The following is a 14,715-nucleotide window of genomic DNA, read 5'->3' on the forward strand; positions in this document are numbered from 1 at the left end:
TGAGGTAAGTTAAAATTGTCACAAAACATTTTTATAGTTTCCCATGGATGTTTCAAGATGACAATTGTCCATGTCACAATTGTCTGAAGGGGCTAAACTTTTGCTTAAATTGAAAAAAATTAAGACAATATTCCCCGTTTTAGACTGGCCATCAAAATCTCCAGATATAAGTTAAAATTATTTAAGGAAGGACAAAAACCAGACTTGGATGATAACTTAATCTATGTCTTTCTATGACCTAAGTATCACTCTTTATTAATCTGATTTTTTTTCTGAGGAAAATCAACTGAACAAGAAGCCAAAATTTGTGGAAGATTAACTATACAGAATTGTACATACGGACACAGTCTTTCTGATTTACAGTCCCCTCTTGTTCTGTGGTCTGCATTGCTGAACACTGTAAGCAGTCACTCTGTCCTCTGTCAGGCTGGTAGGATCCAACAGGACACTTTATACAGGTGTTATTACTGCTGATTCTTTTTTCTCCTGCTTCACATACAACTACAAATGAAAGAAAAAGTGAGCAGGCTCACATATCCCAAACTCCCCTAAAACTCGTCAATGCAACACGTCGTGAATGAATCAGTGCATTTAAAATTTGGGGTGGGGGAGAACTATCCAAGATTGTGTGTGTGTGTGCATGTGTGCAAATCATTTAAATATTTTTTATCTCAAAATCAATAGGGGTGTTTTAAGGGCGCCGAGTGTGGTTTCCATTGCGCAATATTTTGCGCATCATAGTAAAATGAAGCGTATTTACTGTTTTAAAGCAACTTTTTTCGCTTAATTATTAAAATTAAACAAAATTAAGAAATTATAGGTATGAAAATGTAATTACAATTTTATATAACTGAATTTTGATAGGTAGGTTGACGTTGTTACGGTGTGTTTTTAATGTTATGATAAACTGAAGCTCTTAAAGAAAGGGGTAATAAAAATGTTATTAAAGAAAAAGTAATAAACATGCGCTCTTGAAATTTAAAACTTTGAAATTTGAGAATAATTCCAATCTTAATTTTATTTATTGATTCCCTGTGTTTTGATTGGACGAGAACAAATTCAAGAAAAAGTTTACACATCGATGAATTTTTCAGTCAGAACTACTTTCTTGACCTAGCTTCTAAGCTGTTGTAAAAACAATGAAAACAGATACTTCTTGTCCGTTTTAGCTAAATTATGATTACAAGAAACTTGAAATTAAAAAACAGCAAAACAGGAGATAAACAGGACTGACAGACGGGAATATTATGCTTATGTCACTGTCGGATCACGAGTGTGAATTTTAAAAAATCGCTGATCATGCTGTCATCTCGACGTTCCATATCAGCTCAGTTAGTGTCGTTGTGATAGGGAAAAGAAACGTACCTCAGACTGTTGCCTTATCAGCATCAAATTCATATATTTATATCCTACAGAACTCATGTGCTCCCTTAATCATTGAACGAACCAGAGCAAATCGAGGACGTCATCGGTCTGCAACTTTCGCTTTTCATCTGAGCGTTGTCGTTAATGTCAACATGGCCATGGTCAAGGACTAATTATTCTGGAGAATACGCGTATTTACGATATCTGTTGACTTAAACAACATTCAATGAGTTTTTATAAGTTTATTTATTGATTGTTTTGACAATATAAGTTGGATTTTATCGATATTCATCTTATATACGTTTCTTTGCGGCATAAAGTATTCCTACGCCGTACAAAAAAAATTACACATTACATATCTGCAAAGTTTGACGAAATTGTGTGCAGCTGTTTATGAGGAGTTTCGCTGACAAAAAAACTGACGGACTGTTGACTGACTTATGTTCAAAAACATTTTACCTTCCCCAACTTGTTGTGTGGGATACATGTGTATAAATATCATGAAAATTCAATGTTTTACACAAAAACGAAGTTTGACTAAAGAAAGATATCTGCCCACTTGTGGCAACATTATTAAAAGAAACCACTGAAAATTTTTTAGAATGTCTGTAATAATTTTGAAAAGTAAACAACTGGTTATCAACTAGTCAGAAACAAATATCAAACTAAAGTTTGACCTACATGTATATCAATAAGTGCATCTTTTTCTAAGAAAAGCAAAACTTTTTTTTTAATATAAAAAGCAAAACTCCTACACCTTTACAACAGTGTTAAAAATAAAAATGAGTGATGAAAAGGTTATGCAAGAAACAGAAAACCACTGTAATATATCAATTTAACTCATGGTTCTCAATGTTTCTGGCCAAAGCAAAATTTTCCTTGGTTTATGGGGACGTTATTATGTGGGTATCTTCAGAAGATTCAATGAATAAATATTGACAAAATAATTGTTTGTGGGGATGTAAATTTGTGAATAATGGTGGCCCACAAATTCCATGAACACTGGTCGCCCGTGAAGAAGGATGATTCCACAGAAAAACACTAACATCCCCCCCCACACACACACACACCCTCACACACACACACACATCTTTTATGACAAAATGCAAACATACAATTCTTGTCAAAACCATTTTCAAATTTTATCTAAAATGACTTTCAAAAAATTTTATTTAAAAAAGTTCTATTTGCTACCATTCACACACTTTGCACTGAGTGCAGGTAAAATGTGATGAAAAAATTCTCAGAAGGAGAATGACCCGAGGTCTGTATACACAGGTGAATGCTATGACAGGTTTGACTATATTATGTTGTATCAACAAACTTTTTAAACTTACTTATGGAACAGTTTGATGCTAATGTTGATCCTCTAGAGGGAGTGGTGTAATTTCGACTACAGGCTGTACAGTTGTTATTTCCTGTAGTGGTCTTATAGTAGCCTATCATACAATCATCACATTGTCCTGTAGAATTTATGTATTTCCCAGGGATGCAGTATGCTGTAAAAATATCCTTTTCATATGCAGAAAGGTGTCAACTAGGTTGAACATTATCATTATCATCTTAGATAAATACCTGGCCTTAGTCTATAGCTAGTAATGCTTTAATTAAAGCCTGATTTCAATAACATTTTCTACTTCCCTTAGGTAAACAATTGTAAAAACAGCAATTTAGTTTTTGACACTGGTTTTAAAATTAATAATCAATTACTAATGAACTCTATTTTTTGTTACCCATTAAAAAATATTGAGCATATAGTCCATTATCTAAATGATGATGAAGAGATTACAAGTAATATATGTACAGTGAAACTTGTCTCATCCGGATGTTGTGTAATCTTAAATATTGTCTAATACAGTGCAACTTTAAAACCCTTGTGGTAAATTCAATGGTTTTAAATGTTGTCTGATCCAGAATATTGTCTAAACCGGCCAATTTCTTTGGAACCAGTGGGGTCCAGATTAGACAAATTATACTATATATATATATATATATATATATATATATATATATATATATATATATATATATATATATATATATATATATATATATATATATATATATATATATATATATATATATATATATATATATATATATATATATATATATATATATATATATATATATATATATATATATATATATATATATATATATATATATATATATATATATATATATATATATATATATATATATATATATATATATATATATATATATATATATATATATATATATATATATATATATATATATATATATATATATATATATATATATATATATATATATATATATATATATCATCAGAGTGATTTATAAACTAGACATACGATCACTGCAGTCATCTGCACTAACTGAAGCCTCAATGGTTGTAAGAAATCCATCAGGACATTTGGTGCAGTTCGTGTTTCCTCTGTCTGCCTTGTAATATCCAACACTGCATGGAATACAGCTGTTTTGATCAAAGGAGAACCCCATGTCACAGAACACTGAAAATTCAATTAATATTTTAAAATTATAAACAAATATTAAAATTATAAACAATAAAAAAAATTTAATGCAATGTTTTCATACTACATGTAACACCTATAATGTAAGAAGGGTTAAAAAGAAAACTAGATAACTTTCAGGGGGAAAAAACTGAGATTTTGGAAGTACATACAGATAGATTTAAAATGTTGCATTTCTTTTAAAAAAGAATATACATTTGTACAAGGGACTATTTATTTATCCTTATTTTTAAAATATGTCTTGAAATGCTGGTATAATAAACATCTTACAATAAATTTTCTAGGAAAATAATCCCACTTACATTTGTCACAGTCAGTGCGTTGGTCATTGGATGTATAATTGCCAGTACATTTTCTACATGGGGTGATTCCTGGTAATTCTTTGACATACCCATTCTCGCATGGCTTACATGCTTCTTGTCCCTCTTCCCCAGCAGGACAGAAAACTGTCATGAACAAAATGTTATATATTGTATGAAATACAGCATTGTATTATAGAAGCTAGTGAAATGGTTCACATGGTATCAGTTCATCAAAGTATTTTTTCTGTTGGTTTGATGTACACGGTACAAATCAAAATCCATTTTTTGTTAAATTTACATTTGATCATTAACTAATCAGATCTGGCATTCTCAAAACACTTTAAATTTTCAAGTTGCATGTCAACTGAGTTACACTTTGTTAAAACAAAACATCAACTATTCGGGATTTCTTTTCTTCTATCAAACTTTATTGTATTGAAAATAAGTGTTTAATGATGAAATTCTACTAAATGCATCATGTTGTGAGGGGAGCATCCTTTTGTCACATTGGAAAACTTGAACTTTAATGTTTTCTCAATGAATAGAATAATATATAGAATATTTTGATTTGCTTTCACATACTTTGGCAATCCTTTTCACTAGTTGCTCCTGTTGAGCTAGTATTAAGGTCTTGTCCACATTCTTCACAAGAAATTTGGTGGCGGTCTGGCTGGTAGGTTGCAAAGTCACAAGGGAGACAATAATTACCACTAATGTATGATCCTGGACTGCAATCCACTGAAGAAACAAAATACTTATAATATCAGTCATATAATCCCTTAGTAAAAATTGTCATCTTTTTGCAAATTCGATCCATACAAAATTATGTTTCCTAAACAAAGTTGGGGAACATATTGTTTTAACTCTGTTTCTTATTATTAAGTCAGCCCGGACGAAGTCAAGCGACATATTGCGATTGTACGCATGAGAATTTTTTCCGGTCTGGTTCTTGCAGATGTCTTGGACAATCTTCCTGAAACTTTCAACAAAAGATGATCACTGGTTGTAGATTTGTTGTGTAGTCATTCAGTTTCAAAATGGCTACCACTGCCATGGAGACATGTGAATAGTGACAACTTTTTTCCAGCAGTGTTCTCTCTGGTTATTTGAACATTCATCATGAAACTTTGTTATATTAATGATTAGTAATTGTAGTTGTGAGAGTCACATTTAAAATTTTCAAATAATCCATTGTTGCCATGGATACCACGTGAAAGTGAAATCTTGAACTTCATTTTCTCAGTAACTGATCAGCAAACATTTTGAAACTTGTTATCAACTCAGAGAACATATGTGCATCATAACTTTGAGCGATCAATTACAATACTTAACAAGAGGCCCACGGGCCTTATAGGTCACCCGAGAGTCATGTAACAACTTTCCAGCAATTGAATTTGGTTTGTGTTTAAATCCAAAAGCCATGAAATTCACAATTTTGAAAGAGCCACCATTGCTTATCAAAGAGCAGATTACAAAGCATTTTTTTAATTTATTTTTAGACAGAGTACCCCCCCCCCCATACCCCTGACCCAAGGACCCTGAAATTATTCATTTTGAAAGAGGCACCTATCTTCATCATAAGGTCAGCATTTTGTTTTATTTCTAGGTTTAGTTATGAACATCAGAATGAAAAAGTCCTGTAGGAGGTGGAAATAAAAAAAATGGATGGGATAGATTAATTATTGACATTTGTACATTCATTTTTGCTTCTTTCTTATGCTATCCTAACAGGATCCTTGCCACTGGACACATAATGGTTATAAATAGGAAAGTAGAATATTTAATTGTTTATATCATCATCTGCCAGTTTGGGCCAGTGATATAAATTTTGTGATGTTGATCAAAATATATTTTAAAAAATCAATTCTTTAAAACTCTTTCAATATATCTTCATTTTTTAAAAATGTGTTAGGTGAATTGTAGACATTGGTCTAAAATATTCTTGATACCTAAAATTTTAATTCCTATCATAAAACAGACAGGGAGTATTTGGGATTAGGGTGAACATTTTTTCAATTAAGTGTAAAATATTTTTCTGGCTGCCACAAACGATACTACATGCCTGTATATATATTTGTATATACAGGTGACTCTCGATCTCTTGAAGTTCAAGGGACCACTAGAAAAGTTTGAGAGATCTCGGGGTTCGAGAGATAGGAAGTACATAAAATCCGGAATTTTCAGTTCCGATCATCGATATTCTACTATTATAAATACCGGAAGTACATGTTAATAAAGTCATTGCACGTTTTTAATTGTATTTTACAGGTAATTTACTTGAAATCAACAATAATGATCGTATTTTGAATAAATAGATATTTCCTACAGGTTCAATATTTATTTGTTCTAATATCATGATTACATGAAAACTAAATAGCAATTGTCGGTTTGGCTATTCCGCGGCTTGATTGGGTTACCAGATTTCTTGCAATCAGTATTCAATCCTTAAAACAATATTTCCTGTCTAATGTTTGACATACTGGGATTATATAGACTGTAAAAAAAGTTAATTGTCTAGGAGAACTTATTGAAACATACGTTTTCAAATTATTTTCTAAAATTTATTGTCCTGATTTCAAAATAAGTTGTGAAGCGATTCAATCATAATTTACCAATTTTAACCAATTAATTATATCTACACATGGACTACCCACAGATGTTGTGTCATCTATGTAAACACCCAATAAACACCTCTATGCCAGAGTCAGGCATTCACTGTTATTCAGGTAAGTCCAAGCTGCATTAATTTAACAGGACCCAGGTCTTGGTTCGAGAGATAAAGAACTTCGAGAGATCAGGAGTAAATTTCCTTAGTTATATAGAGGAAATAAACAGTACCAGAGGTTCACTTCGAGAGATAGAGAACTTCGAGATATCGGAGTTCGAGCCATCGAGAGTCACCTGTACTTGCTTTTTAATAGTTGATTTTTTTTTATTTCTTCAGGCTATTGTTTATTTCTTCCTCAAATGGACTTAACTTCTCCCGTAGTTTTATTCATTACATCTGATGCATAAGCGACCCTTTTCTGAAGAATAATGCTTAGACTGTTAAGAATGATGCTATAACAGAGACCTAAAAAATGCCACTGACAATAGCTTCCACGGGCAGTTTTAAACCTGTTGGAGGAAAATAATTTACAGACAGATACTTTTGAATACGAATACATAATTATCTCATCAGGGGCTCGTTTCTCAAAAAGTCGTAGATTTGGGCCTAAGTTAGTCCGACTAAAAAATTTACGCCAAAATTTAGACGGGCCTAAATCGCGTTTCAGAAAGCGGCGTAAGACTGGGGGACTATGACCTCTCCGCTAGGTACTAAGCATGCGCAGATCGCATTTTATTGCAGCCCGGAGGACCGGGCTGCTCTATACATATAAGTTTAAGTGTTGGTGTATGGAGATTGAGGTGGGAGTAGTTATTCAGAATTAAGGGTTTTCTAAGCATTGAAAAGATTGTTAATCAGAGTGTTCTTTCCCTTTATAAATTACGAGATACATAATATATTTACTTTCATAAAGTGAATCTTTAAAAATAAATATGTTTTTCATATTTAATATATAAAGTTGCTTATCATTAACTATCGTAAAAACGACAGGTCCCTTTTTTTAGAATAGAGAATTTTACTTCTCGCATAAAAACGTACTATAGATGTAGAGTTCGTGTTTTATATTACAAAATTGAAAATTAAATACATTTTTGAATATAGGTGATGCATGAGTCTAACTTCATTTTATATTTTATGCAGCCAACATTTACTCGAGGAATTGAAGTTTAAAATGGTATCGTTTTTGTTTGATATTTATCCGAAAATAAGTTTTCAAAATATTGGCGACTATCGTTTTCATCAATTAGACGCATGTCTTTTCACACATATCGAAGCGAATTGATGATCAAGACTCATTTCCATTGTTTACTTTATATATTTCCCGGGCGACAATTGATGGTTACATCAATGTTTTCTTGTTTGGTTTAGAGACTACAATGACATGTGGCGGATCAAAATAATATCACACTTGAACCTAAATAAAGGATGTAAAGCACAAGAAGCACGAGCACACTTGCATGTTTTCCCTTTTTACCGTCTTTCAAACAGATCTATTACGCAAACCCATCTGTATTTTCAAGTTCAAAGCATTAACATAGTAGCGGATTCAGATATCTTGAAAAAAGGGGCAAATTGGGGTCGGGTTAGGCGCCCACAGCCACACTAAAAAACTGATTGAGTAAATCTTTTATTATAATTTTGGACAGAGCCTCCCCCCCTCTACATTTACAAGTGTTATATTAGATATCTACCTTAAAACCAAATGATGTACATACATGATTACACATACATGTACTTACTAAATTTTGAAATAAAAAGTAATTTTCATATATATGAGTAAATGTCATATATGGCTAAGCTGGAACAGGCTCGTAACAAAAGTTTTGAAAGTCTGGGGCAGGGGGAGGGGGGGGGGGGCAACCAGTATCTGAACAAGTAACAGAGCCCCCGACTTACAGACGTACTGTTAAAAATTTATCAGTTATGAAATCATCATTATCATAAAAAGAATTATTAAAACATGGATAAGAGAATGATTTTAAAAAATGATCAAACCTATATTATGGTTTTCTTTGGCTCCCGTTTTTTGTTAAAATTTAGACGTAAATAAACCTCAATGAAATTTATGTTTTGTGAAAGAATAAAATTTATATATTGATTTTATCTTTATATTGATTTAAGTAATATGCAGAGAATTAGGGTTTTAAATACCTTAGTTTTAAACAAAACTTCAAAAAATGACATTTTTAACGCAGTATGTATATATATAAGCGACGATTTTATATACGTGCGAGCCTTGAACAAGAAAGAAATTTACACATGTAAAACATTTTCTGAATATGTGCCTAAAATGGCCCATACCATATACCGGTATTTAATTCTTTATAAAATTTCAATCAATTTATTCAATATGAATTAGACATATATTGGCAATCTAGGTGATACATGTACCTGCATTTATGATACATGTATTACATTTTGGACACACGGTTTTACATTGATATCCTTATGATAATTTACATAGGCCATGTTGAATTAGTACATAATTATGTATATACACCATTTGCATTATAACACACGCATTCTCAATTTCAATGGAAATATTTTAGAAATTTATAAAAATTACTAGATTTTTTGCCTGCAATATGGTTCACAAGAATTCGATTTAAAACTTTTAAGCTTTTGCAAGCCATTAAGAAAAAAACGTTGACCCATCTACACTTCTCATGATCACCTCTCGACAATGAGTGAACAGTCTTATGAACAGAATACTTTAAGTATAATACTCGAATATTTTACAAATTCAAATTTTTATGCTTTATTAATATCATATTAAAGGGAAAAATTAAAGAAGCATTGACTTGTTTGATGGCATAGTTACCGAATATTTCTCATTATCTAAAATATATTTTTAAAATGAATATTGTTTGAGGTTTTATTGAAACATTATTCATTAAAAAAATTATCCGGGACCTGGCATCGTTTTTAAAAAGTGAATAGGGGTGGGGAGGGGGGGTTAAGTAACTGAGTGACCAAAATGTTCAGCAGAGAATAGAAATGCTCAAAGTGGGCGTCAGCTCATAAATTATACACCTTTTTAAATAGAAAACGCATTATTGCAATAAAAAAACGGGAGGGTTGCAACCCCCCATCCCACAAAGCGTGCCTACATTTTTAAAAAGTAAAATCTGACACTTCTTAAATTTCTACCCAACTAGAATTCAAAATTCTTAATTACAAATTTTTAGTTCATCCCACCTTTTGCAGAAAAAAGTTTGCATCTCTACTTGTCTACACAATATTACATGTATATGTTGTTTATTAATTTTCATGATTTTTCGCATATCACATAATTATGTGCATGTATATGAATAGGTATTATATCACACAAGTATAAAATAATTATTTTTTAACTCTATATGATTAAAACACTTGCCCTTTGCCCAAGTTGTGTACAGACTAAGAACTTACGCCTACTCTTGAGCAGGCCTAGATTTAAACCAAAATTTAGTCCCGACTGTCTCCGCCTTTTTGTGAAACGCAACTTAGTCCGACTTCCGGGTTTAGTCACTGATTTAGTCCGGACTAAGCTTACGCCCGGTCGTAGGCCTTTTTGAGAAACGGGCCCCAGCATTGAGCAACAAAGTCAACAATGCATAACCATTTAGGAACTGTTATAATCTATCATCCAAGAGCATATAAAAATCCAACTAATTATTATGTGTGAATTACGTTCAAAGTAATGGAATAAGATAAAAATCAAGTTATAGATCACTTTTAAAATATATTTTGTTGTTGTGTTACACTATTTTCCATTATTACAATGTGACCTTAATTTGTGCGAAAGTCCCGTGGGGATCCGGGTTATAATAGGTCCTCAGTACCCCCTTGCTTGTCGTAAAAGGCGACTAAATGGGGCGGTCCTTCGGATGAGACCGTATAAACCGAGGCCCCGTGTCACAGCAGGTGTGGCACGATAAAGACCCCTCCCTGCTCAATGGCCCTGAGTGCCGAGCATAGGCCCAAATTTGCAGCCCTTCACCGGCAATGGTGACGTCTCCATATCTGTGGAATATTCTGGAGAGGGACCTTAAACAGTATACAATCAATCAATAATTTGTGCGAAAAACCATGTGAGTTTAAAATGTGTGTTGAGCTGTATAGCCCAACCTTAACACCACAACCCCTGACCAAGGGACCATGAATTTTAGAACTTTGGAAGAAGCACTCTTTTTCATCATAACTATATACTTTGTTAGTTTGTTTAGACCGTTCACGGTAGCTCAGTCGGTAGAGCGCTCGCTCCATGATCGGGAGGTCGTGAGTTCGTATCTCGGCCGCGACTGACCTAAGTCGATAAAAAATAGGTAGCAACTGTTCCTTCGCCATGCGCTCGGCACTTTGAAGTGAAAGTTGCGGGTCCTTCGGATGAGACCTTAAAAACAGAGGCCCCGTGTCAGCGGCAGGCGTTGGCACGATAAAGATCCCTCACTGCTCAATGGTCCTGAGTGCCGAGTAAAAGGTCAAAATTGGAAGCCCTTCACCAGCATACGGTGACGTCTCCATATGAGTGAAAAATCCTCAAGAGGGACGTTAAACAATATACAATGTTAGTTTGTTTAATACCCAGGAGCAGGAGGAAGATTTTTAAAGAATTAATTTATTTTCACTATATAATCAAAAGAGCCCCGTTAGTTTGTTTAATACCCAGGAGCAGAGGAGAAGATTTTCAAAGAAATAATGCACTTTTACTATATAATCTATATAGCCCAACCTTAACACCACAACCCCTGACCAAGGGACCATGAATATCAAAACTCTGGAAGAAGCACTCTTTTTCATCATAACTATATACTTTGTTAGTTTGTTTAATACCCAGGAGCAGGGTACATATATTTTTACTATATATAATCAAAAGAACCCCCCCACTAACACCAAAACCCCTGACCAAGGGGCCATGAAATTCACAAATTTGGTTCAAGCACTCTTAAGCTTGCTCATTATAACTATACACAAGTTAGTTTAGTTAATACCCCGGAGCAGAGGAGAAGAGTTTTGAAGCCTTTCACTATATATATAATCAATAGAGCCCCGTCCTAAACCCAGAACCCCCTGACCCTGGGGTCATAAAATTCACAATTTTGAAAGATGGCCATTTATTAATCAAAACTATGTATTTAGTTAGTTTGTTTAAGATCCAGGAAGAGAGGAGAAGATTTTCAAAGAAATAATGCATTTTTACTATATTATCTATATAGCCTCACCCTAACACCGGAACACCTGACCCAAGGGCCATGAATTTCAAAATTTTGGTAAAGGACTCAATGATGATTACAATCATGCCAATAGTTTGAATGCGTGATGTCCAGGAGAAAAGAAGATTTTTAAAGATTTCTTTAATTTTAGTGGTTTATCCCCACCCCTCAGGCCCCAGGTGGGGGGAGGGACCATGAAATTCACAATTTTGTTCCCCTTAAACCATAGATGCTGTATACCAATATACCAAATATGGTTGAAATTGGTTCAGTGGTTCCAGTGAAGAAGCTAAAAATGTTCAAAATTTTCCGACCGACGAAGGACGCACGACAATGGACAAAAACAGATAGCAATAGGTCACCTGAGTAAACTCAGGTGACCTAAAAAAAAGTATAACATTTAGGCATTGAATTCTATAATGCAGACGATTTTTATTCGATAAATCCTCTCTATGATTTGAATACCTAAATATTCCAATTTCCGAGTTGCATTTTTGATATTTATACTTATATACCATTTGGTATTAAGAAAAGGGAGCACTATTGTCCTTAAACAATAATAATGAACATTTTTGCTTGTGTCTACATTCTATTTGACTTTTGATATATATGTTTATTTATATGTAAGAATTTACTTTACACCATTTACAGTCCACTTAATATATGTACCCTCTGATTACTTTATTATTGTAACTCTCACAATCTTTTCAGACATTTTTCGTGCAATTTTGCTTCATGACATTATCTTTCTATTGTGTGTACATTGTGACGTCTTATTATGTTGTTCAACGTTAGTTGCTATGCATTTAAATAAACATGACTGATAAAGGGCGGTAATATGGTTGAAATGTTTCGAAAAGTGTTTTAAAGTTTTTTTTTTTTATAAAATATTATATAAACAAAAAATGAGTGATAGAAAATCGTAAAACTGTTTAAAAGCCTTTAGAAATAAAATGAAATCTGCCACTTAAAAGAAAGAAAACTAGAGGTATTGTGAGCGATGAGCTCACTAAATGATACCCCCCGCCTCCATATAGTTATAATGGCAAAGTCCATGTGTTTGCTGTGGCCGGAAAACCCAAAATATGTGTCGGATCAAAAAGTAAAATAGGAGGTGCACAATGGCAATATGTAATAAAGATTCTGTGAAAGTTTCATTAAATTTCATTCAGTGGTATGAGAGGAGTTGCGGATAAGAGATGGGTACCCCAAAGCGTAACAGACGGACGGACGGACGGAATTGACGATTACTATATACCCTCCCGCTTTTCAAGCGGGGGGTATAATTAATCTTTAGATCAGATTTGGTTATTACATGAATGTTAAAAAAATGTCGTTATTAATTATTTAACACACATGCAAGATCTATACTCTACGCCTATATACCCAAGGATTACTGTACCAGGTAATAAAAGATAAGAAAAGGTGAACAATCTTATTTATTTGATCCCCCGGTCTTGATTTATATTCGGGGATGTTTGTGCAGCTATGTATTTGAATTACCCCGGTATATATTCATTACAAGAGGCCCATGGGCCTTATAGGTCACCTGAGCATCATGCAACAACTTTCCAATGATTGAGTTTGGTTCATGTTTTAAACTAGACACCATGGCATTTACAATTTTGAACAAGAGGCCAGGGGCCACGACGCTCATCTGAGCACATCTGCTAAGAAAAAGCACATATCAGATCAGAACTAAAAGTTTACTGAGGTGGGTGGGTTGGGGGGGGGGAGCTTGAATTTTTAAATACTATTTGAGAATGCCTTCATCAGTGTTCATACACTACCTGAGGACGATTTCACGGCACCGTGTAATTCATGGACTGGATTCTTGGAGTGGAGTAATGGAGTGGAGTTTGGAGTGGAGGTTGGAGTCAATTTTTGGAGTCAAGCAAAATTGCGTTTGTTAATAGAAATAGAGTTCAGAAGAAACTAGTTTTTTTCACCTAAAGCATAAACATTAATGGAACACACGTCCGTTTTCTGTTTGTCCATAGATAACACCTTATCCTGAACTGTGGGATGAATAGACATATTAGTAAGTAGTCAAGACAATCAAAAAACACACAGATTACTTCATGACATAACCTTTGATAGAATTTTTAATAATAATTCTTACTTTCATATATGGTGATATTTGAACCATGAGGAATAAGTTTTTGATACTTAGCATATTCATTTTTTGTTAAAATTACTTTTTTGTGTATTTCGTATCATTTAACTTTTCCTTCCGCTTTAGATATAATATGAATAAATGAAATAATACTTATTACATTTTTTAATTTATCGTCTTATCCCTCTGTGCCTTTTCTTTCCTCGCAATAGAAGATTCGAAGAAGGTATTTAGTTTTTGCCTTGTCTGTCTATATGTCTGTTAGTCTGTTTATCAGCACAAAATTTAATCCGATCCAAAGCTTTTGAGTGGGTAGGGCTATGGCTTTCATATTTCATATGTGTATTTCTTGTGACAAAACTTCCCTTCTGGGATCACCAAATTTGACCTCTTGACCTTGAACTTAGGATTTGCCCCACTTTTACCAATAATTTCAAAACTTTGACCATAGCCAGTATTTTTTTTATTAGTTGATGCTAGGGCTTTCATACTTGACATGTGCATCCACTATAACAAGACCTTTCATTAGTATAAAATATTTGTACATTTGACCTTAGAATTTGACCAGCTTTTCAAAATATCTTGACCATAACGTCTGAACTGTTAT

At 33.3% G+C, this 14,715-nt stretch overlaps 1 protein-coding gene across 1 annotated transcript in view; it reads right to left on the bottom strand.

Annotated features, from left to right (window-relative positions):
* Positions 1 to 339: 339 nt before the first annotated feature.
* Positions 340 to 14,715, bottom strand: part of LOC134231244 (uncharacterized) — a gene marked incomplete at its 3' end in the record, with an annotated part of 423,563 nt that continues 409,187 nt past the window's right edge. Inside the window, 5 exon segments of the mRNA XM_062713186.1 lie at positions 340 to 501; positions 2,703 to 2,864; positions 3,708 to 3,866; positions 4,190 to 4,333; positions 4,772 to 4,927. Of these exon segments, the coding sequence (XP_062569170.1) occupies positions 340 to 501; positions 2,703 to 2,864; positions 3,708 to 3,866; positions 4,190 to 4,333; positions 4,772 to 4,927 (783 nt within the window).

Source organism: Saccostrea cucullata, unplaced genomic scaffold, assembly GCF_032062105.1.
Source record: "Saccostrea cucullata isolate Sc308-1 unplaced genomic scaffold, CSIRO_AGI_Scuc_v1 ctg238, whole genome shotgun sequence".
In the NCBI taxonomy this organism is placed as follows: domain Eukaryota; kingdom Metazoa; phylum Mollusca; class Bivalvia; order Ostreida; family Ostreidae; genus Saccostrea; species Saccostrea cuccullata.